Source organism: Canis aureus, chromosome 1 (genome assembly GCF_053574225.1).
Source record: "Canis aureus isolate CA01 chromosome 1, VMU_Caureus_v.1.0, whole genome shotgun sequence".
In the NCBI taxonomy this organism is placed as follows: Eukaryota; Metazoa; Chordata; class Mammalia; order Carnivora; family Canidae; genus Canis; species Canis aureus.
Genome location: NC_135611.1, coordinates 17,178,903 through 17,204,304, shown reverse-complemented (window position 1 = coordinate 17,204,304; position 25,402 = coordinate 17,178,903). Strand labels below are relative to the sequence as shown.

The following is a 25,402-nucleotide window of genomic DNA, read 5'->3' as shown; positions in this document are numbered from 1 at the left end:
AGGGTTCGTCTGAAAAGAAATGTAAGGCAAAGAGACCAGGAGGTGCCAGGCCAAGTTGCCCGCACAGCCCCTGTGCTTCCTGGCTCAGAGCATAGCTGGAAATCCAATTCCAAAATCAAAACTTAGAAAACTGCTTAGGTGTTGCTAATTTTCAAGTTGGCCCACGAATTAATGTCAGCGGCTATAAGGCCGCCCCTCATTTGTCAAAGGACTATCTCCCTCTCAACAAAGGAGACGATCAAATGGGTAAGTTGCACGCCCTGCCCCTCCTCCACCATGGGACAAAAATGAACTGGTTTTAATTTTGAATTAAAAAACCAAAAAGGGCCTGCAAATATTTTTCCTCAATCAACCCTTCTGCCAAAAAGACTGTTCACCCCTGCTTTAGGCACCTCTGGGCACGCAGGCCCTGCATGCTTTAGACTTGAAGAAGTGTCACCAAGCCCTCTGATTCATTCACATTATTCCAGATTGCCCCATCCTGGGCTGGCTCCAGACGCATTTTGCATCTACTTCTAATATGGTGGCTTCCTCATGACTCAACCCGCTTGTTCTCAGAATTTTGCTTTGTAGATTTTCCATGCGAGGCAGCTGTCGCGCAGCTGTTCGCTGTCCTCAGCTGATGGCAAATTTCAGGCTACACCCAAGAACCATCTCCCGGGGGCTCAGACCCTTTGGCCTTCCCATCCCCCTTCCTTCGTGGTCCATGTGATCTGCCCGGGGCGCCCTGCCCCTCCTGGGTCAGACACGGCCCAAGGCCCAGCCAGCCTCTCCCGACGACAGCATCCCGCCACCTCCCCTGCCGAGGGAAGTGGGGAAGAGCTGTGCCCCGAGCAAGCACGGGAAGATGGGAGCAGCCTCCCAGCCTGTGAGTGTCGGATACAGGAGCACGAGGGCTCCTTCCTCCAGACTTAAAGGCGTAACCCAACATCGGAGCTGATCACATCCCTGAGTGACAGACACATCAGCTCAATCGGGGTGACGCCGTGCAGATCAGCTGCTCAAACTCTGCAAAGGCCAGCTTTTAACACTGTTGCACTTCACTGTGGACCGTATTTGCAAAACACAGTAAAAACCAATTAGGAAAATAAGGCAAAACACAAGCATTGATCGTTAGATTTAGACAAAATGTCTATGAAATGGGTATAGAAATGGCTAAAGACCCAACTTGTGTTTTCATCCAATCATGAACCGAGGAACGCATGGTTCTAGGCAGGCATGAGGCTTGGGCTGTACGTTAAGCGGCATTGATATACATGGTTACGTGATGCAGAAATGTTTCCTATCGCTCGCCTGTTCTCTGAGAACACAGGGGTTCTGGGCTCTTCTCTGGTCACCTGAGTTTGGTCTCAGCACGCAGCTAAGCTCTACTGCCTTCTGCATGAGCACACCACCTCCACTGGGTGGAGAGCTTCCCGATACACACCAGCTCGCAGTCCTCACTGCTAACAGGCTTTGCTCCACTGGGGCTCGACCTGATGTGCCCTACCCCCCCTCCTACCCAGATCCCACCTGCCAATATTCATGCAAGTGCCCCTTCCTGCCCGCCGCTCCCTTTCTTTTGCCGATTTTCAAGCTGGCCCACGGATTAATGTCAGTGGCTAAACGCCCTGGTGGGCTCCCAGGGGCTTCCTATCTATGGGGGTAACACTGTCTGCCCTACTCACCGGTGTCGTTGGGGTATTTGTCTCCCCTGGTGCACGTTCTCCCATCGTCCTCCTGGATGTAACCCTCCCGGCATTCACAGCGGTAGCTGCCCACGGTGTTGATGCACATGTGTGCACACAGCGTCTCGTTGCTGGTGGCACACTCGTCGATATCTGGGTTTGGACCAAAGGCAGAGAATACTCTGTTTCAGAGACCTCTCTTCCAACACGACAGGTGGCATTAGGTGTGGCCATCCCGTGGATGCTTGCCCAGGGCACTTTGCCAGCCTCGATCAGAGGAGGCTGGACTAGAGCAGGACATTAGACACAGGAGCCAGCATGACAGGGAGGCCTCGGGCAGTGTCCCCATGGTGGCAAGCTGATCAGTGACGGGGTTTCTGGTTGTGGCTTTGCCACCACCAAGTCGTGTGGCTTGGGGCAGGTGTTACTAGCCTTCGAAATTCCCATCTACAAAACATGATGATAACACTGGCCCTAAATACTAGGCTGGGCTCCTCGGAAGAGGCAATGAGACGATTGAGGGCAACACTCTTTGAAGAGCAAGCATCAGAGCCAGGCTTTTCTGCAAGGACCCCTGGGGCCCGAGGGTCTCCCCCACCTCCACCCCTTTATGGCTCTTGGTTCTGAGCAGCAGGATGGTGATCCAAGGTCAGTTAGGACTGGCTCCTTCCCAGTTAAGAGATGTAATGAAACCTGGGAAAAGCCACTTCTGGGGGAAAAAAAACCATAGTCCCAATGGGTCTAATGGAGAGTTTTCCCAGGAAATTTTGGTGTCATCAGTGATCCAGATGGACTGCTGGGCAGCTGTGGCAATGAGCCACGACACCATCCATCACGGGACCCGTCAGAGTCCACAGACACCGTGCACATCACAGACTTGCCCGCTTACCGAGTGGGGTGGAAGCAAAACTGTTTTCCACCAGGGGAGGGAGCGAGGCCCCAGTCTGTTTCCTGCTCCCTGGTTGAATACATCAGGTGGCAGTGGGGGAGGAGGGGGCGCATGACACTCAGTCCTGACCGTGCCCACGTGGCAGATGCACAGAACTCAGCCCTGCACGTCTTGCAGTGCCGCTCTCTGCGCCCGGGATCCCCCGACCCCCCCATGGCAGCCCCCATGTGCGGCCAGCTGCACGTGCCCCGGCAGCAGGTACTATGTCATCTGCGGACTACGTGGCACAGCTGGATTCACCTCTGCAATTCCTCAGGCTGAACACTTTTCTTCGCGTGCCTCTGCCCTAAACCTAAGTGTGAAGCTGCCTCTGTCCAGAGGAGGGAGGAGGAGGGTGAAAGGAGAGAAATAGATGGAATTCTTGGCAGAATGCCAGTCTTGTGGATCCCCAGATGGGAGGCAGGGAGTACCGAAGCTCGAAGCTCCGCAAACTGAAAGGAGCAGCCCTGTGCCTGGAACCTCAGGGGATCAGAACGTGCGCCGCGCTCTCTGTAGGAGGCACACTGGGCCCCGTGGCAGGCACTTCGTGGTCTCGATCCTCTTCTCTGGGGGGTGGGGTGCTACCACAGGAGCCACTGGGGGAGAGGCTAGGAGGCTAAGGCCTAGAGCTTCTCTTCCACAGTGCTCTCTGGAGCCCCAGCTGGGGCGGAGAAGGGGGGCGCACATCACCACTCGCTTATTCTCCACTTGGGACCACCTGGCTCCTCGGTTCATCCTCCAGCTGGTCCTCAAACTTGACCCTGCACGGGAGTCACTAGAGACAATTGTATAAAAGCAGATTTCTGGATCCGCCCTCAGGCTCTGGAGGCCAGGCCAGGCATCTTTTTTTAAACGCAAGAACTGCAGACGTTTCCGAGGCAGGTTAGCCACAGACTGACCACGCTTGGAAACGTGTGGCTCCAGGGGACAGTTACCATCACCCTCGCAGGGGGCTGGGGGCAAGGGACGGTGCTAGGCTCGCCCAGCTGTGGTCCAGGTGGCCGGCTGCAGCTCCTTCTGACCCACTTCCAATCTGACTGCCACACGGCCCCTCCCTCGTTCCCAGCCTCCCCGCCTGGTCTTCGGGAACATTTGGGTTCCTGGCTCTCTGTGTTTTTACGTTCCTGCCCGCTTATATTCTGTTTGACATTGTTCTCGTTTTCACTTGCTAATGTTCCCTTTCTCCTGCCCTCATATATCACTGCCTATTAGGATCCGACTGGGACCAGCTCCCTGAAGGATGCCTTGGCCACGGCTTGTTGGATCAGTCACAGCGAAAGGCAGTGACAGCCAGCACGACGCTGAGTATCTGGACCTAAGGTGAGAACCGAAGGTCAAAGCAGCTCCGGAGAGCTGGTCCACAGTGATGGGGACTATCCAACAAAGGACAGAATCCCAGGAGCTGGGAAATCGGCCCACGATGCCAACACACCCAGGCAGTAGGGCTTCTCGCGCCTCCGGTGTCGCTCCCGATCGTAGCGGTACCCGGGGTAGCAGGTACACAGCACTCGGCCGAAGTTATCTGTGCACTGCTGTTCACAGGGAGCCTCGGCACACACGTCGTAATCTGAAAAAGACAAGCGTGAGCTCACGTCGGCCACAGTCCCTCAGCAGCCCGGGCGGTGACCCTGGGCCTGGGCCAGACCTGATTGGGCTGCAGCCTGCTGGGGAACTGCACGTTTGGATGGGCGCTAACTCTTGAAAGTCCCACGATGGGGAACTTGGTGCTCGGCCTGGCCGTGGTTGAAGGCAGACGTCACTTGTGATGCTTCCCCAGGTCACCTCCTCATCTCCTGGGGTCCGCCACTCATCTAGAAAACCAAGACGCTCTAGATGGCCAGGCCATGCAGCAGTAACTGGGGGCCTGTCTGGTCTTTTTCACCAGCTGTGGTCCAGACAGGGAATTTCTTCCAGATGAGCACTGAAGAACAGCTGGCCCTGGTGGGGGGCGTGGGCACCATAACGTGGGAGCGAGGGCTGAAGTCACACAGGCTAGGAGGAGGGTGAGGGAGGCTTTGGAACACGTGTGAGTGATGCAGGGTTGGTGCCTTTGTGCCCTGCAGGGGTGTGTGTGTGCGTGCCGGGGCTCGGTCCTGTTCCCAGGAGGAGCTGGGAACAGCTGGAGAGCTCTAGAAGCCCTATTACTTGAAAAGAATTAGAGCCTGTCCTCCTCCCAGTCCTTACAAACTGATCTTTAATGAGCCTCTGAAGGGATGTGGCTCTGAGTCAGGAGCTCAGGCTGCACCTTTACCTCCACACTAGATCCAGCATCTGCATCACTGGGCTATCTTCCCCGGGCGCTGACAGATGAATGATCCTCAGATGCGGAGTCAGCCTGGCTCTGTTCCGCCGCACAGGACGGTGGAGTGCACGGGCCCATCAGCCTCTAGTGCAGGCGGGGTCAGCGTGGCGAGGGTCACGCCATTCTCATGATGACCCAGAGAGCTGCCCGTGCTCCATCCTTTGCCCTATAACTGTGATGCCAGGCCTGCTTTTCCTGTGGGTGTTCTTGGTCAAACCTGGTTTCCTTAATTCAGTATCCCCTCTAGGCAGCCAATGTTTCCTGCTCTATACGTTTCTTTCTCTTGCTCCCATGCTCTGCCTTTTTTGCAGAATGCCTACTCTGTCCCAGGCCCCCGGCCAGGAGGCATGCAGCATTATGATGAAGAGTATGGGTTCTGCACCCAACCCTCCCAAGACTGTGACTATCTGTGTGACTTCGAGTCCTTTAAGCCTCATCCTCTCACCTATAAACTAGGGGTGACAGTAATCCTGACCTTATGGTGCTTTTATGAAGGTTAGCTTGGATGATGCACTAAGCGCAGTGCCAGACACACAGTAAAAGCTTAACCTGCTCTTCTGCTTCCTTTATGAGTAGCTCTTATGAGTGTTTGGGTATCTGGCAAGGGCTGTGTCCCCTGGAGTAACTGGCACTACTCTCTTCCGACAGTTTATGCTCAATTAATAACTGTTGAACTAGAACAAATCAGATTATTCTATCACCTAGCCAATCAAAATAATACAGCAGGGCTTGGCAAAATATATCTGGTTGGCAACCACTACTCAGCTCTGCTGTGGCAGAGCAAAAGCAGCCTAGGTAATACACAAGTGCATGAGTGTGGTCGTGTTTCAATAAAGCTTTATTTACAAAGATAGGCAGTGGGTCAGATTTGGCCATAGGTTGTTGACTTCTACCTTAGGGCAACAATTGAGGCAACAACACTCTTCTAAATTGCAGCTTCTACTCAGCATATTTGTTTAAAAATTCTAGTCTCTTCACTACCTGTGATGACTAATTTTATGTGTCAATGTGACCAGATCACCATACAGAGATACTGGGTTGAGCATATTCTAAATGTTTCCATGGAGATCTCTCTCTCTCTCTCTCTTTTTTTTTTTTAGATAGGATCAACATTTAATTCAGTAGAGTCTGAATAAAGCAGATTGCCCTCGAAAATGTTGGTGGGCCCTTTCAATCAGTTGAAGGCCTTAATAGAAAAAAGACTTCCCCAAGGAAGAGGGAATTTTGGGGGTAGACGGCCTTCTGACTCAAATTGTGACTTTCTTCTGGGTCTCCAGCCTTACCTAGGGACTTCTGATTTGCCAGCCTCCACAATCTTGTCAAGTAATTCTTTTAAATAAACCTCCCTCTGTTTCTCTGAGCAATCCTAACTAATACACTATCTTTTCTGAAATTTTAGTTTTATACTTTGCATTCCTGGTAATGGAAATCTTTATGATTAAAGAGATATTGAGTAAGAACCTCTCCCCCTTTATTCCCACAGATTAAAACACTTAAGTGTTCTAGTGACACCAACACAGCAGAGAGTTACGGCAAGGCTACATTGATCACAGGTGTCACAGACTCACTTGAGGGTGAAGGGAGACTACTTTCAGGCTCTGATGTTTGAAACACGACCTCATATTTAAAGAAACTCTAAGTATGTGGTACCCATGTAATGTGTTTTTATTTAGGTTGGGCAAGGTCTTTAGCTGGGATCTTACACTGACTGGCCCAAACTTAGTTTTCTTAGTATCTGCCAAATTGAAATATAAAGGACACAGCTGCGGGTGGAGAAAAGCTGGCTTATAAAAAAAAATGCAATTATTTTTACCTTTGTGGGGTCTTTTTTTTCCCTCACCAAGTTCTAACCAACAGAATTGACTGGTGGTGAGAAATTCAGTCTCGGAGAGGCCCAAGGCCACATAAACCATCATATGTAAAGTGATTTCCTAACCAACCTTCCTAAAGCAGCTCTCTCAGGGGTCCCAGCAGTGGTTTGGTGAACTCTTCCACCATTTCACTGAAGACAGCAATACACAGGGAGGATTCATTTATTTCCAGCTGAGACAAAGAAACTGCCCTCTAGGAGATAAAGCAACATGAGCTGGCTTGGCCGGGAGCCTGGTCGTCCACAGAGACCTGGCTTCTTGGGTGACAGAAACCTATTTCTCATTACCCAGCCTTCTCTCCCCAGCCCCAGGCAAATTAATCTCACACTCTCCAAATAGTTCACGTTTTCTGGATCGGCACTGGGAACCCTTTGCAGCTCTTTTCCTCCTGCTTGTCCAGGTTCTGGGCAGCCTTCCTTGATCAGTTAGGTCCTCCTCTTTCCTGAGACTGCCTCTGACTGCTCTGGTCCTCTGTGCTATGTGCCTGTTCCAGACACTGCTTCCCTGAATGCCTCCGCCACACATGTTGTGGTTATCATCAAAAACAAGAGCAGGAACCACCATTCATCTAGTGCCTAGTAAGAGCCAGTTTCTGTTCCAAGTACTTCACATGTGGTAATATTCTTAAAACCACCATGAGTCAAGTACTAATACCTTCCCACAAAAACTGAGATAGGTGCGTGTTACAGACTTAATCCTGGTGTCCTCTTGAAATTTGTATGTTGAAATCCTAACCTCCAAGGTGACGGTATTAGGAGATGGGGCCTTTGGGAGGTACATAGGTCATGAGGGTAGAGCCTTCATGAATGGACCTGGTGCATTTATAAAAGAAACCCCAGAGAGCTCCCTTGCCCTTCTGCCCCATAAGGACATAGCAAGAAGATGGCTATCTATGAACCAGGAAGCTCTCACCAGACATAGGGTTTTCCAGGGTCTTGGTCTTAGACTTAAGCCTCCAGAATTACATAAGAAATATATGTTTGTTGTTTACCAGATTATGGAACTTTTGTTACAGCAGCCAGAATGGACTAAGGCAATATGGAAAATGTAATTAAAATTCAGGTCAGATTCCATGCTGTTTATACCACGGGGTATAGACAGGTATGTGCCTTGAGGGCTGGATACATGTCTTACACTGCTCTGCCTCTTTAGTGCTGGGCTGAGCACAGTGCTTGAAGGGGCTTTGAGTCTAGCATCTGAAAAGCACAGAGAGGTCGGGGAGGATGCTTGTGTTCTCTGTATGAAATGCTGGTTAGGGAAATACAGCCCCTTCAGCTTAAAACCTGAAATACGAGAATTAATCTATAAGTTGTGTAATGATTTAGCTAGAACATGCTACAGGTAACCAAACAGGTGCTAGAAAAATTTAATGTCAGAGAAACCTGAAATTACACGCAGATAACCCACATACATTCTATGTACATCTGAACTTTATAGACCCCTAAGGGTTAGTCACAAACAAGGTGAGAAGACATAATCTTTTATATTACATACCTTCTGGGATGCATTGTCCAAGAACAAATTTATACCCTTTGCAGCATTTTTTCCTAAGAGACAAACAAAAATGTATTTTAAAATCTTTTTTTAAAATTTTTATTTATTTATGATAGTCACAGAGATAGAAAGAGAGAGAGGCAGAGACATAGGCAGAGGGAGAAGCAGGCTCCATGCACCGGGAGCCCGACGTGGGATTCGATCCCGGGTCTCCAGGATCACGCCCTGGGCCAAAGGCAGGCGCCAAACCACTGCGCCACCCAGGGATCCCCAAAAATGTATTTTAAATGGGAGGTTAGATTAAAAATAGAATTCTTTTCAGTTATCGAATGACTTGTGCCCAGGAAAAAGTGAGGCATAAGCGAAAGAAGGCATAGTGTATTTTTAAGGGAAGTGGAGATAAAAAGGGGAAAGATAATCAATATCACATGGCCACATCTTCCAACGGCAGGATGTCCTTTTCACCACGTAATATAGGAGTTTAATCACTTGAATCCTATGAAGTGGATTAACGCAGAGACTTCAAGATACTTGTATCAGATGAGGGGAGGCCTAGAGGATATAACAGAACTTTGAGGCTGGCCAGGCTCCTCTTCCTCCAAGCCAGGGATTCACATGACTTGCTAATTATAACAATTAGTTAATAATAACTAGATAATTATAATGATGTTTAATTGTAATAACAATTAGGTAACTAATTATTATTAAGACTGAGGCTGGGAGCCCAATGATTCTAACCCCCTATTTGAATGCTTGCTTTATACCTGTACCACAGAAGTTACTGAAAGGTATCTAAATTATCTGAATTAAAAAAACAGCAAATAGGCAATTCATTCATTCATTTATTTTGAGAGAGCACTCAGGAGTGGGGCAGAGGGAGAGGGAGAGAATCTCAAGCAGACTCCATGTTTAGCGCAGAGCCCAACTTGGGGCTCAATCTCATAACTCTGACATCATGACCTCAGCCGAAATCAAGAGTCAGAGGCTTAACTGCCTACATCATCCCGGTGCCCCCCCCGGAAAACAGGCAATTCTAACAAAAATTTCCAAGACTTCAATCTCTCCCTGAGGTAAAGAAATGGTGCCATCAGTTCAAAATGTTAATCTCTCCTGGAAGGACTATGCCTCTGGTATGGAGTTGTAAGCTCCTCACAGACCAACTCCCTGCACACAGCAACTATACACTTTGGAGAAAACAGAAGGAAACCACCACAGGCAGGTTCCGGTGAGTCGAGAGAGAAATTCAATATTTAAGAGGAGAGTTGAAATTTTGAACAAGGGGCAGACCCAGGCTAAGTTTCTTGCTTTTTGGGCTTTAGCCTGAGTGCCTATCACAGCTGCTAAGTGGTGTAGAAAGCTAAAACACAGGGAACCCACAGTGTGTTTTGGCTTGATCAAGTGGAAGACAAAGCTGGGGCAACCGGAGGCATGAAAAATTGAGGGAAAACCCAGGAAAGGAGAGTGCTGGAGAAGAGTAGCCTCAAATTCTGTGTATAAATCCTGCCCAAGCTCTGGTAAGCCCTGACCCATGCCTGTGAGGAGCAGGTTCAAAACACCCCTGGTAAATACAACTCATGCTGGATGAAGGCTTGAGCTGCCACCTACTGCAAGGCAGTTTTCACATTACATCCAACTGCGTTACTTGCCTGCTAAAAGAAAAATACCAACATTTCTTGAATGAATAGAACAGGATCCAGGGTCTTCATAACTTATACAAATGAGATAAAAAGGGGAAAGATAATCAATACACTATCTCATGGCCACATCTTCCAACAGCAGGATGTCCTTTTCAACACGTAATATAGGAGTTTAATCACTTGAATCCTATGAAGTGGATTAACGCAGAGACTTTAAGATACTTGTATCAGATGAGGAGATACAAATGAGACCCATTTTCAAGGGAAAGACAGTCAATGATGCCAACTCTGATTCTAGATGTTGGTATTATCAGACATGATGTTAAAGCAACTGTTACAGCTATATTTGATGATATAAGGGAAAATATTCTTGTGATAAAGGAAAAAGTAGGAAATCTAAGAGAAATAGAAACTATGAAAAGAACAAAATATAAGAACTAGAAAATATATCTAAAAAGAAAACCCCATCTTGCTGAATGGGTTTCACAACTGGGTGGTGATAAGCGGGAAAGAATTAGTGAATCTGAAAATATATGCACAGGATCTACCCAGTTTAAAGAGAAAAAAAAAAAAAGATTTAAAAAAATGCACCAAACCTCAGGGACTGTGGGACAATTTCAAAAGTTCCAATGGATGGTATTTGGAGTTCCAGAGGCAAGGAGAGCGAGCCAAAAAAAAAGGAGCCGAAAAAAATTGAAAAATGGTTGAAATATCCCAAGTGCAGTGAATAATGTAAATTTACAGACTAAACATATTTAGCAAACTTGAAACAGGTTAAATACACACACATATGAAAATTTGTCTGGAGACATCATAGTCCTCCTGCTGAAAACTAAAGGGAAAATCTTGAAAGCAGGTGGAGAAAAAGTACACATCATACAAGTGTGTGGGCCTTGCACTTCCAATCCAAAGCCATGGTAAGCAGAAACAGTGGTAGGATATCTTTAACTACTGAGAAAACAAACCAGCCTGCTGTTAACCCAGAATCCTATATCCAGAGAAAATATCCTTTAAGACTGAAGGTGAAATAAAGATGTTTCGGATTAAAGAAAACAAAGCATTCTTTACCAGCAGACCTGGATGACAAGAAATGCTAAAGTGCATTCTTCCGAGTAAAAAGGGACAGGGTGCCCGGGGAGGGGGTGGGGCAGGGGGAAACATGGATCTTTAGGAAGGAATGAAGTGCCCCATACATGGTAAATGTCCAGATACATATAAAAAGGCTATTTTTTATCTTTAGTTATTTTAAAGCAGAAATTATACCATTGTCTTGCAGGATTCATAATGAAAGTAAATGCAACAAACTGCACTGCAGAATTTAAAAATGGCAGGGTTATAAAGGGACCTACATGGTCGCAAAATTTCTACACTGTGTGTGAAAATGTACAACGCAACAGATAATTCCTTTTGTTCTCCAACCCCCCAGCCTCCCTATTCCTCCCTTCCCTCCCAGCTGGGTTCCTTGAAAGTTTCTCTTTACCATTTCCAAAACCAGGATGTTAATTCAGATGCCAAGAATTAATCGGGGTGCGTGAATCTGAGAATCTCCAGAACATAGGCCAAGATTTTTGAATTGTCTATAAAGGTTAAGATATCATAAAAAAAAAAAAGATTTCTCTGTAATCTTAAGAAAACCACATTCAAGGTTATTCCCATGGGAATATTCTCTCAATCATTTGTATTTGGATATGCTTTCTGGGTGGAAGAGAAAGGGAGTTAAATATGGTCTAATGATTGGGGAGTGCACATCGCCTGCAGCCTATTGACGCCATGTGTGTGAGCATATCATTTGTATGTTGTAGTGAATACTGGGGCATGAGCCAGAGATTTGGGAAATTAGGCATTATTTGGGTTCTAAAGAAAATTCCCACCTTTGTCAAATGGTCTGAACCTTCCACCAGGTTAGACAAGGCTTTCTAAGAAAAATTTCACACACTTAAGTCTATTTTTTCCATCACATTTTAGTAAGACAATAACAACTATGACTTCCTGCTTTTACAAATTAGTATAGCCTACTTCTATTATTCATCAAATTTTATTTTTTTAAAGATTTTAAGTAATCTCTACACCCACCATGGGGCTCAAACTCATAACCCCAAGATTAAGAGTTGCATGCTCTCGCACTGAGCTAGTCAGGTGCTCCTGTCAAATGCTAGACAGGTTAGCACTCACAGGAGAAACTCAGCCATCTCTTCCCAAAACTTTTAAAATTTGTAAGAATTTTATTAAATCCACTTGTAAATCTTGTATAAAATGTATTAAAAATGTGTACAACTTACAAACATCACATCTGGTAAGAGAACATTGTGGGGCCCAGCTGGGTACAGCAGCAGAGCCTCATTTCTCCCTGCAACATTTTTCACGTGCAGTCCAGCTGCCATGGACATTCTTACTTCAAATGCATAATAAGTGGGTTTCCATTTAAAAAAAAACAGTGGCATCTGGGATGCTTCCAAATCACACTTGAGTGAAATAACTAAGGTCCCCTCCCCTGCAAAGAACACATTTGCCAATCTGTATGTATATACTCAATACAGATTATTTTGAATCTTGCCTCAGTATATTTTATGTTTTATATATATGTGGGTGTGTGATTTACTGCTATGAATGATGTGTGGCAATGTCCAGAGTTTTCCAATTAGACATAATTTCCCAACATCTCCAACTGATTTATAATTTTACATGACAAGGGAAGCCCATGGGGTAGAAATTTATGATTATCGTTATTTCTAACAGAAGTAAAGGATCTACCTTTACCTTCTGTGAAACTTACAGTCGGTCTAGGTTTCCACGGCTTAAGGAAGTCCAGGTTCCTAACAACTAGAAAGAAAACTGCTTGATCATTAAAATTTTACAGTTCTTACTTACTGTATTACTTGAAGCTGTCCTATGGAAAACTCTAAGAGGAAGAACAGTACCCTAGATGATCTGAAAGTCAAGCAAATCACAAGAAAGTGGGATGAAGGGGGAAACGTGTTTTTGATACATTTTAAGTGCAATAGCACATTTAAGCATATGGTTCTATTTGTCTGTTTCTATTTAAATAGCACGCCTAACATATAGCCACGGAGAAGTTCGACGGCATTTGAAAGTTCATGCACGTGGATGCAACCCTTATAATCTCTCCTTCTACGTCCAAGATCTCATACTTGGGCATTCTGATCTTTTTGAGCATCACAAGGGCTTGGGATTGTCCATTTAGTGGAGCCCAAAGTAATCTGTCTTTCGCTTTTTTATTAAATTAAATCACATAGTGATTTGATACGCCTTCAAAAGTCTACAGAGCTGTATCAGGAGATCTAAGCTTCAGAACGGCCATGCTTCATTTAAATACCTGCTCAGTTAAGAATTAACTCCCCCTCCGCTGCTTTTTTTCTTTAACTGCCTATCTCACGCCATCTCTCCGCTGGAGAGAAGGAGGTCTGAGACTTCATTGCACCCTCCTGCTTCTCCAGAGTTCCTGGGAAGACAGCATTAATTTGCATGTTAAACACTCATCCAACACAAACCACCATTTAAAATAAACAATGAAATATTCCAAAGTCTAAAATAATAAACCCTGGCTTGCACATGTTACGCCATTTCAAAGATTACTTACAACAAACATAATTTACGTACAATGAAGTCAAGATAGCCAAAGTGGAATCTTCTTCATGTTATGCAAGCACAGGCACTTGTTAGACCGAACTACAAACATGGTTGTGTGGTTTTTATCTTTAAGAAAAACAAATGAAGATGGGGAAAGTTCATGTGGATTCTGGGGAGGCAGTCCCTCTTAATCTGCTTCATGTGTCATAACTTGGTTTTCCAAATGCAAATGCTTTTCTCATTTCTTGGCCAGGGGAAGTGGTGATCAGAGGTGGTTCTTACATAGAAAGGGTGACATCGGCTAATCAAGAAAGTCTGTGGAGGCTTCCCCTGGGTGCCCCAGAGCATTAACACACATAAAAAATCATTTATAAAAACAGTGCAGCAAGAGATATATCCCAGCAACCAAGTATGTGTGAAAGCTTTTGGAAGGAAAAACGGAATCAGGAAAATGAAGATGTTAGAGATACCATCATTTGACTGTCTGCTGTTAGCAGATTTTAGAAAAGAAAAAAAAAAAAAAAAACACCCTGCCTATAGGATTAAAGGACAAGAAGGGACCTTGAAAGGTCAAGTGAGTTATAAGGCAAGAAATAGTTCAATACTTGCTCCACTGCAACAGTAAATCTTCCTAAGATTTGAGGTTTTCTTTGCATTGCTGTCTAGATATGCACCAGACAGATCAGAATATTTTTTTTAAATGAGAGCAAGAACTGCACTTTTTAGAGTATTTTAGGGTTCTTTGTGCCAAGCTACAAGTAGTGGATGGAATAATGGCTTTGGGTCAAGCAAATCTGGTTTACAATTCTGGCTCCGTCATTTAGAGAGCTTGTAATGTGACCTCAGGCTCATTTCTTATACTCGCTGAGTTTCAGATTCCTCATGGATAACACATGAATAATAATATTTGCTCTATAGAACCATCACAAGGATTACAGATAATAAGGTACCTAGCACAGGGCCTGGTTTACGGTCAAAACAGTGTTCTAGCTGCAGCTTTATGAATGTAGCAAGAAAACAGCAAAAGCCACTCTTCTCAGGTGCCTTAATCTTATAAATCATCTCTTCCTTCCACTTCTTATTCAATGGCCAACACCTTCTTCCAAAAAACAAAAGAGAGGGGGAGGGAAGGAAGGACAGGGAGAAAAGTTTTGATTTCAAGATGATTGGAAAGTAGTGTTTTTGTCCTCTTCTTTCAGAAGTTAAACCCAAATAATGGGACTAGGAAATAGAAATGCAAGGTCAAATTCCATGGATTAGGAATATAATTCCAATATGCAGTCTTATATGAATATGGCCAGTAGATGGGAGAATGGGAAGTGATTCTGTAGAGTAACTTCATACCTATGCGCCTTCAGAGGATGTTACCACAGAGAAGCCAACCCACCTTGCAGAATCTCAGCCAGGCTTAGGAATCAGACACACAACGTACTGGACATTCATTCCTCATCAAATAGTTGATGAGCTGTAGGATTAGAGGCCCCACTCACCTCCACCCCCCATTCGCACAGAGCAGTTGTCCCAGCTACAGACTGTTTTTGAGAAATAAAGCTGAGAAGGTTTGGAGGATGTTCAAGAGTTTATACTCTTTCTTCCAGGTTAACGAAATTGAAGATTTATTTTCTTTTAGCTGGGAGTCTCTAGATCTACACTCTAACCTTCATCCACTACAGACATGATTTCAATGTCCATAGAAACAAAACAGAAATAAAATGGTGTACTTCCAGGGTTCAGTTTCATCTACTACATCATGTCTATCACCCTTGATGTAAATAATGCCTATGTCCAAGTTGTGAGATTATGGCACCCCTCTCTTGCAGGAGGAAAGGGGAGGCCAGAAGATAGCAAGACAATCTGAAAGTCTGGTGAGAAGCTGGGCTTCCAGTTTCTGCCCTGACCCCAGGTACCCTTTGTCAGGTATCTTTCATCTACCACTACAAGAGGCAAAAGACACAGTCTTTGGAGAAAACTGTACCTGAGCAGGTTGAGATTTTCACACCAAGCCAGAGGCCCATGTGGAGCATACCCATGAGTAGATAATCTTGCCCAGGCACATAGAATTCCCAAACGTTTTGAAAGAACGTTTCAGAATCCTTCAGTGTAATATCTCATGCCAAAACAATAAAAGCCTCCTGGTGAAAGCTTCTGAAGGCCAAATGATGGCAGCTTCCCCACATCTCCAACCAGTCAGTCCTAACTGGAGAGACATGAAGCCGGGAGAATGCGAAGACCAGTACACACAGTCTTTTTCAACCACCTAACCCTTCTGCAGCATGCCAGACAAGGGAGTCCATGAGATCTTTCTGCTGATAACACAGCCATGAAACCCTTGGGACTACACTAAAGACCTGAGGATGGATGGATTTATTTATAAAGATTTTATTCATTTATTTATGAGAGAGAGAGAGTGTGAACGGGGGAAGGAGGAGAGAGGGTGAGAGAGAGGGACAAGCAGACTCTGCGTGGATCCCACCATGGGGCTCGATCTCACAACCCTGAGATCCTGACCTGAGCTGAAATCAAGAGTCAGTTGCTTAACTGACTGGGTGCTTAGCCACCCAGGTGCCCCTAAAGGCCCAAGGACTTAAAAGTGGTCCTGAATTACTTTGTAAAACTCCTTAGAGTGAGGAAGTTTTCTTCTCTTTCTTTTAAACTTCTTCGCTTGCTGAATCTTCTGTTGAGCTTTGTGTGACTTCACATGAACTATTAGAATTCCTTTCATACCAGATGCCCTGAGAACAGAACCCAGGAAGATGACTTACCTCCCATCTTGGCATGCGCAGTTCCAGCCTTTTAACCAGAAAGTACTTCGCCGCCCAGGCAAATGGAATAAGATCATGTATACTATAGCAATCAATGAAGGTTTTTTTTTTTTTTTAAAGCAAGCAAACAAAACAAACTTATCTACATATAAGCTTGTTCCTGCCAAATGACAGTGACAATATGAAAAGAATCATAAGGAGTATGTTATGTATAACTTACTCTCTTATGTGCAATTACTGATGGTCAAGATCAAATGCAGAAAACAGCATGGCAGTTCTTCAACAAATTAAACACAGAGTAACCACATGATCCTATAATTCTGAGTATATACCCAAAAGGAAGGAAAGAAGACTCAAAAGAGATATTTGTTTACAGCAGTATTGTTCACAACAGCCAAAGGTACTAGACATTCAACCCAAATATCCCTTGAAAGATGAATGAATAAAGAAAATAAAGAAAATGTGATATACACACATACACACAAGAATGTTATCTGTCCTTTAAAGGATGTTCTGACATGTGCTACGACATGGATGGAACTTGAAAACATTATGCTAAGTGAAATCATAAAAAAACACAAATATTGCATGACTCCATTTACAGGAGGTACCTCAAGTAGCCAAATTCATAGGCAGAAAGAAGAAAGGTGGTAGCAGGGGCTGGGTGAGGTGGGGATGTAGAGTTGCTGTTAAATGGGTAAACAGAGTTAGTTTGGGAAGTTGAGAAAGTTCTGGAGATGGATGATGATAGTTGTACAACAGTGTGAACACGCTTCGTGCTACTGAACTACACACCTAAAAATGGTTAACTTGGGAAACTTTATGTTATGGATATTGTATTACATAGACACAAAAAGATCAAATGGGGAAGGAATGCTGTTGAAATCATTCCTCTAACCAGTAACTCCCTGGGCATGGCATGATCTGTGTGAATTACAGAAAAAACTGTTTTAAAGGTACGTGAAGATTATTCTTAGACGGGGCTGAGGTAACAACCAGAAAGCATGTATAAGGCTTCACGTGAGAATAATCTAGTCATTCTACAAATATTCATCATGCACCAGAAGAGCTGGTGGTTCGTTCCCGGTCCCTGGGGATGTCCCTCCCAGGTTTGAATCTAAGCTCAGCTGCTCTCCAGCTGTGGGACCTTAGAGAGGTCACTTAAAGTCCCCCTTGCTTGATTTCCTCATCTGTAAAATGGGGATAGTAATAGTACCCACCTCACTGGCTGGGTGTGAGGGGTCAAGGAGTGAAGGTGCATGCAGAGCTTAGTGTGGTGCTGGCGTACATCAAAGAGAAAATCCAAAAATGTGCTGGTTTTCCTGTTGTGTCCTCACTCCAATGCTCACCGTCTAGGACCCTGGAGTGTTTTGGAGGGAGCACGGGAAGGGAGCAGCTGTGCCACAGTCGGCTTGGCTTTAGGAGAGACGCAGCCAAGGCCGACAGTAGTACAAAAGCCAGCCTCTTGGCTGTTTCATTTCCCTGGTCGCTCCAGCTCGATGATTTTATCAGATTTCAGGAGAAGTGGAACCACTCAGTCTACTAACACATTCCATTCCCCCCTCTCTGATCGGTGTAGTATCTGTTCTCAACAATGAAAGGCACACGACCAGACCTTGTGCTGTTTGCCCAAAGCTGGTCCAGGAGCTCCTGGGAGGTGTGGACAACAGCCCAGGCTGCAGGGCTGAGAACACGCGTGGCCGCCTTTGTATGATGTATCTGCCAGCGCCTCCCTAACTCCCTGCCCTATCAGAGCCTCTCAGACTTGCACGATCAGGGACCTCTGCAGAGGGCTGCCCAGAGTCCACACGGGTCCTGGGGACAAGAAGCTGGGACTGCTTCACTGTCGCTTTGCTGCGATGCCAAGGCTCCACGTCTGGCTCTCTTCCTTTCCCTCCTTCTCCCCAAGTGGGTTTCCTACTCCAGCAACCCTCATCATCTGCCTTTTCCCTAATCACTGTCCATGGACAGTGCATGGAAAGTGGAGGCAGTTCACCCTATGCAGTAACAAGGCGGGGCCCAAATCCCTAATTACTGATGTGTTTTTATCCACCCTCTAAGCATCCCAGCAATGCCTGGTTGTTAATAATCTGCTACAATGGCATTTGTCAAGAAAATCATATCTTCAAGCACTGAATTAGTCATGATAAACCAAGCAATACAAGAAGTCATCAATGGTCACCAAAGCATTTCTGAAGTTTCCTGACTGCTCCTCTGCCTTCTCCTCCCACTCCGGGCCTTCTCCACAGCTCAGCCAGCCTTTCTTCCTGTTCTCTCTCCTTCAAAGGGTGGATTCAGCTTCAGGATTTCAATCCTGACCTTTCTTTACAACTTGTAAACTTCTGGGCATTCTCACTGATTTTGCTTGCCTGTATTTCCCAGATTTCCTATAATTATCTGGTATTGACTTCCATAGTGAGAACATGTTACACTTTAAAACCAACAGAAGAAAATTAACTTCTCACTGCCAAACTGGAATAAGAATAGCATCTTCCACGGAGCCAGTGCTTGAAGGCAAATAATCCACAAGCCTGTTTTTATTTATTTATTTTTTTCAGAGCTCGATCTCATGACCCTGAGATCATGACCTGAGCGGAAACCAAGAGTCGGACACTTAACTGACTAAGCCACCCAGGCGTCCCAGGAGATTTTTAGATTTTATTTAAATTCAATTTGCCAGCATATAGTAGGACACCCAGTGCTCATCTCATCATGTGCCTCCTTAACACAAGCCCTCCTGTTTTTAAATATCACCTTCTATTTTTCCCCCTAGTAAGAGACCTGGATTACCCAGGACAAGCTGTGCTTCCAAAGGTCATTACTGTGGCAGAGATGGCTAGTGGTTTCCCTTATCTACTTCCTCTTCTATTTTAACAAAGGCCCAAATTATAGCTGGGTACATAACTACCTAGGAAAAAGGGAAGCATTCCCCAGCCTCTCACCCACCAGGTACTACCTTCTGAATAAGCTGGGCAACAGGATGTGAGTAGAAGAGAATGGAAGGGGCGCATAATCTCTCCCTTTCACCTTTCCATGAGTAGGAACACGAACATGGTAATGCTCCATCTTGGACCTTAGTGATAATGGGTGGCTCAACATACAAGAAGCTCAATGATGCTGTCCATCCACCATATGAATTAAGGACTCCTGATACTTTCATGTAAGAGAGACAAATTTCCATGCTTAAGCTATTATTTTTAGCTTCAGCTTAAGGAGCCTAATATACCTTGAAAGCTAAAATAACAGAAGGAAATGAATCTATGGGAGCAAGGCTACTGAAACGCAAGCTTAGTAAGCCATAAGGGTGCCAGGAGAAGACTCCACCTTTTATTCTGTTCCAGGAATTGTGCGTGGAACCCTTGTGAAATGCTGACCCTTGAAATATAAATGTCTGGAGACTTCCTCATAAATTAACCAAAGCTAGAGACCTCTCTGCTTTGACAGGCCTATGATCCTTTTTCCCGCGCAGTGGGCAGAGCTGCAGTGGCACTCAGCCCCCTTCACCGCATTTCCAAGGAGGTCTCAGTACAGGAAACATGTAACTACAATTTCCCTATTCAGATTTTTGCCCATGGGTCAGTCACCTGAGAGTTAAATGACTAAGTCTTAAAGTAGAGGGCTTTACTAATAATGACTTTCAAAGACAGAGGGGACCTGATCTGAGTTCTTACATTAACTACTCATGCGACATACTCCTCACAGCATCAAACTCTCATGGAAAATGAAATACAATGGACATTAATTCAGGTCTAAATTCATACATTACTGAAAGTGGGATTTCAACCTCTAAATCATTTACAGATGAGAGCAGGAATCTTCTACTTTAGATATCGAATTATATAATGACCCAATACCGCGGTGAAAACTTCAGATTAGCTAACACTGGAAGCATCACATTTGACTTAATTCAATCAACACTTAATTGAGAGCTTCCTATACACCAAGCCAAGCATTTTCCATAGATTATTTAATTAAATTCGCATAACCACGCTTTTTTACAGATGGGAAAACTGAAGCATGGAATGCTTAAGTAACTTGTTCAAATTAGTAGCTGAACCGGACAGGAATCCAGGCTGCAGGATTCCAGAGGCCACCTCTTTCTCCAATGGAGTGTTCCAGGAAAAACGGTGATGAGTAAGCTTTGCATATGGCCCTGGAAGACCATTGATATGTGAAAAGTACATAGAGATTACCGAGAACAAGAACACAAGATGGGGCATTAGCAGTGTTGTAACACAAGTACAACGTATTTCTTCAGTACAGATGAAAAGAGTTGTAAGTCAGAGTCTGAGGCTGCAGAGATGTGAGGCCCAAGGGAGTTGCTCTTTCCCGAGAAAGATATATCAGGGCCCAGACAAAGGGATGCTCACCCTCATGATATACCAGCCTTTCTCTAGCTTGGCCCCAAATCCAGTTTTCCTGTCTTGCAATCTCTGTTTCCCTCTGGGGAAAGATTCCCTGTCCTTGAATCAGGACTGACACCACATTCTGGGTGTGCCTCCCGTCTCATACTCATGGAATCCGTAAATCAGAGTCACAGAATGGGCCCAAAGGAGAGGTAGAAGAGACTGCAGACAAAGGGCAGTTAAAAAGGGCCACCAAAGGTTTTCAGGCAAGAGATTAAGATGGTGTAAATAGGGTAATGGGAACTGAAAAATAAGGACAGACCTTAAAGAAATTTTGAAGGCATAATCTATAAGCTTTCCTAACACACTGGATGTAGAGAGTAAGAAAAACAGAGCAGTCCAAGACTAGAGAATTATCTTAGGGGACATGTTGGGAGGATGAGATCACCATTAACTAGAGCAGGTTACTTGACAAAAGAGCTAAATATAAAAGACTGTTACAGCACAAATTTTGGGATAACAGAAGGTATTAATTACCCTCAGTTTGGACACAGCGTTTAGGATGTTCGAGGCCTCAGGCAACTCAAGGGCGAGGCAGGGTCTTCAGAGGAACAGGTGAAGCTGAGCATAGGATAAAAACACACAGGAGAGATGTGGGCCAAGGACATGATTTAGGCAGATGTCCTCCTGCAAGAACTGGGCCCAGTAGGGAAGCCAGAGATAAAAAAAGAGGACTAGTCAGAGACGTGATACTAAAGAAGCCAACAAACTGCCTATGTGAGCTTGAACAAATCACTGTGCTACTCTGGGTCTCTGCTTCCCATTCTGCAAAGAAACGGCCTTAGATTATGGTGATATTTTAAGATCTCTCCCAACCTCCAAATTCCCTGGCTCCTGAGGTGATGAACATGTTCGATCTCTTCATTGTGGTGGTGGTCACGTGGGTGTAAACTTTGTCAAAACTCACTGAACTATACGTTTAAAATTGGCTCATTTTATTGGTTGGAAATCAGGGGTGCCTAGGGGGTGCTCGGTTGATTAAACATCCAACTCTTGGTTTTAGCTCAGGTCATGATTTTAGGTCAGGGATCAAGTTCTGTATCAGGCTCCATGCTCAGTGGGGAGTCTGATGGAGATTCTCTCTCTCTCCCTCCCTCCCTCCCCTCCACCCCTTTCATGCATATACACGTGCTCTCTCAAATTTTTTTAAAAAAGGATGTAAATTATAATTCATTTAAGTTGGTTTTAAAAATTTCTAAAAAAAATTAAAAAATTTCTGGCTCCAAGTAATTAACATTTCATGCGAAATTATTAATGATAGTATGAAATATTCCATTAGGAAAAAAGAAATACAGGTTAAAAATACATACACCCTCAGTCTCCGGGGGTGGGGAGGTGGGGTGGGGAACAGGCATGAATTAGAAGGAACTGCTGTAAGAAATTAGTTTCTGACCATTCGAGACATTGGTATGAGTGAGCAGATGTCTTGAAAATGTTTTATAAATAAATAAATAAATAAATAAATAAATAAATAAATAAATAAATAAAATGTTTTACAAACACATGGGAAAGTAATGAGAACCACTGGACAACTCTCAGACGTGGCATATGCAGTAGGTACTTTAGGACAGCTCTGGCTCCCCAGGACTTGTAGCTCACAGGTGCTCACGACCTCTAGACAAATTAACTTAAATAGTGGTTCTCAGGAGCTCATCCCATGTCAGTCAAAAGGTAGACAAACACAATCACGGTTTCTAAAGTGCAAGAACGGATGTTCCTGATGTAAGGTATATCCACTTTTAAAACAACTTGGGCTCCATGATATTTGAAGTATCCATTAGAAGGGAGAGGCTGCCCACATCTCTATGTTGAGTCTACTATGCAGTTTGCCATTTATCATATTTTTTCCTTTATGCAAATTTTGAGACTTTCTTAGAGTATTAAGTCTGATGCCCAACCACAAAGCATAATTTGGGGCCCTATAGTGAAGGTAGCTCTACAGAGAATCTTATGGGCTACAGGAAGATATGCGAAGCTCTCCCATTGGACATGCTGCAGCCAGGCTCTGCCAGTTGACCATGAACTCCTCCAGGACAGGGATCAGGTCTCAGTTATGTTGAGCAGCTAGCCTAGTGTCTGAGACATCACAGATGCTTGGCACATCCTGGCTGAACTGAACTTGGCTAGCACTCTTTTCTTAGGAAGAATGTATCCCAGACGCTATTTACGTGATAAGAGGAATAACCTTATCATCTGTCTTTTTTTTTCCTTTTAGTTTATCTTTTCTGGCCTCCTGTGGGCTCTTCCTACCTTCCTTCCTCCTTTTCTGCATTACAACGTACAGAAGGAATTAGGGACTAGCACAAGTGGTGGATAGAGATTAAGGAGCGTATAACCCCGGTAATGTTTCCTGCATGGAATAATGACCAATTGCCTTTACCATCTTCTGTCGCCTGGAACTAAAAATATTCAGCTTTATCTGGAGTAAACAGAATGTGCTCTCTGTCTGAGATGAAGAACTGGGAGGCCCAGCTAGTCTAGCTGTTCCAAGACCATTGAGTGGTACAGCTGGAACCACAATCCAGGGGCTTCTTGGCAACCCAGCCACCCTGTCCAGGGTAAGAGGGTGCCTCAGGATGCTAAGTCTGGACCTTTGCTGAGTGGTGACATGAGCTTCTGTATTAGGAGGCCTGAATGAATCATAAGAGTTTAACACAAATGTGTGGAGACCGTGCATGGTATCACTTTAAAGGGCAGCTGTTTAGAGTTAGGCAGACCTGAGTTTGAAACCCAGTTCTACCGTTTACTGGTTTGATGAATTGACGTAAGTTACGTATAAACTTAGTTCACAGTTTCTTCTTCTGAGAAATGCAGTATAGACACACACTTTGTTAGGGTTTCTGTGAGATGGATAAAGCAGGTGGTATAGTTCCTGTTATATATCCTATGAGGGATAATAATAATGACAGCAGGAGGAACAGTCGTGGTTACTGTCACTGTGTCCTCTTTCTTCAGCTCAGGGATTACAGTGTATATATTATATTAAATGCTCATGACAATTATGACCAGCCACTATGAAACACTGGAAAGCATGAAGATAAACAGCATGTTAACTTGCACTGAATCAATGAATAATAACTGAACATTGACCCTGACCAAGTCCCTGATTGATGCCTTGGGAAACAGAAAGAATCCTGAGATAAAAAGACCTGGTAAAAATCACTGAGGATTCAGAACATAAGAACAGTTCGATTACAACTTGACCTTTGAAAAGAATATAATACTCAAAATATCAAAAGACACTCAGTCCATCAAAAATGACCACAGGATAGGGCAGGCCCAGACTGGTGTGGTCTGGGAATTTTCTGTGGATTAGATTTGGATTTTACAGGAAGGATAAGATCTATCTAGACAGCGAAGAGGATGGAAGACCACTCAGGGCAGAGACAGGGCATTCAGAAGAGCATGACGAGGTGCTGTTTATCCTGGCCTGAGGGACACAGCATGTCTGATTTTTGTTACATGGTAAGAGATAACAGTGCCTTATTATTATTTTTTAAGATTTATTTATTCATGAGAGACAGAAAGAGAGAGAGAGGCAGAGACACAGGCAGAGTGAGAAGCAGGCTCGCCACAGGGGGCCGGATGCAGGACTCGATCCTAGGACCCTGGGATCACGCTGAGGGGAAGGCAGACGCTCAACCACTGAGCCACTCAGGTGCCCCATAACAGTGCCTTATTAACTAAAACCTCAAATTACCCAGAGATGGCCTTCTCTGGGCCTGCCTGCCCATGGCCCCTTCCCAGGGAAAGCTGCTCAGCCCATTGTTGCTTCTGGCTGGGTGGCCTGGATGGTCCTACTTTGTTCCAAAAGGCAACAATCCTGCCTCTCTGAGTTGAGAAGACTGGGAAGGGGCGTCTGGATCAAGGCTTGTCCAATCTAGCCATCTCTCCAGGACAGAACAGTGAGCCAGATCAATCCCACCCTCCTGTCAGGGCTCTACACCTCCAGACACCCCATGAGGGGCTAGCTAGCCATAGTGGTACAACTGAGTCTCCTATAGCTGAGAAAGGTCTGGAGATGGGCTGAAACCCTGAGTGGGTGGAGGTAGCTGGGCATTGGTCAGACTCCTGAGAGAAGCAGAGACTTAGTGAGGGAGATGAGGGAGGAGCCACTCCCAGGGCTGCCTTACTTTCTGACACTGCTGCCTCTACTGCCCCGTTTTAACACCATCCTAACCACAGCTCCCTTTATTCTTGAGGTTCAAGTGGCACTTCTGCTCTTCGCAGCCAAAATCTTGTTCTTTTCCAGTTATCCTGGTGACACATGGATGACCCAGTTTTGGGAAGTAATAGTACAAAACGCTTTGATTTGGGGGTTAATCTCAAGGAGGGTTTCCGTGCCTTGCTGCGTGTTTTATCAAAAGCACAAGTATTTGTTTCGTGTACAGAAATCACTCATGGATGGCTCAAATATAAATGTCTTTTATTAACCAGTAGACACAGCCCTTATCGCACTGAGTGTTGGATTCCGTCAAGAACAAATGAATGCCCAGGTGCTTTTGGCAGTTAGTAAATTATTTACTGGGAACCTTGAGAAAAAGTTGTAGCTTGAGTTTAAACAATAAGAAACCAGTACCAGGCTGAGCAAAGTAAGCCAAGGAGAAAACATGTTTCTTAAACGTGAGCTTGCTTTAAAAAACAAGGAAAGTTCTAGTGTCTCTGGCAACGTGAGTGCATAATAAGTCACTGGCAGTGCCTCAGTGCTCTCTGTCTTCTGTTTGGCATTCCCTGGGGTCTGGTTCCT

At 44.9% G+C, this 25,402-nt stretch overlaps 1 protein-coding gene across 1 annotated transcript in view; it reads right to left on the bottom strand.

Annotated features, from left to right (window-relative positions):
• CCBE1 (collagen and calcium binding EGF domains 1) overlaps positions 1 to 25,402 on the bottom strand; it is a 226,970-nt gene that overhangs the window by 24,791 nt on the left and 176,777 nt on the right. The window contains exons 3-5 of the mRNA XM_077891458.1: positions 8,263 to 8,315; positions 4,028 to 4,162; positions 1,668 to 1,820 (exon numbers count right to left, since the gene is read on the bottom strand). Coding sequence (XP_077747584.1) covers positions 1,668 to 1,820; positions 4,028 to 4,162; positions 8,263 to 8,315 — 341 coding nt within the window. The remainder of the gene's footprint in view (positions 1 to 1,667; positions 1,821 to 4,027; positions 4,163 to 8,262; positions 8,316 to 25,402) is intronic.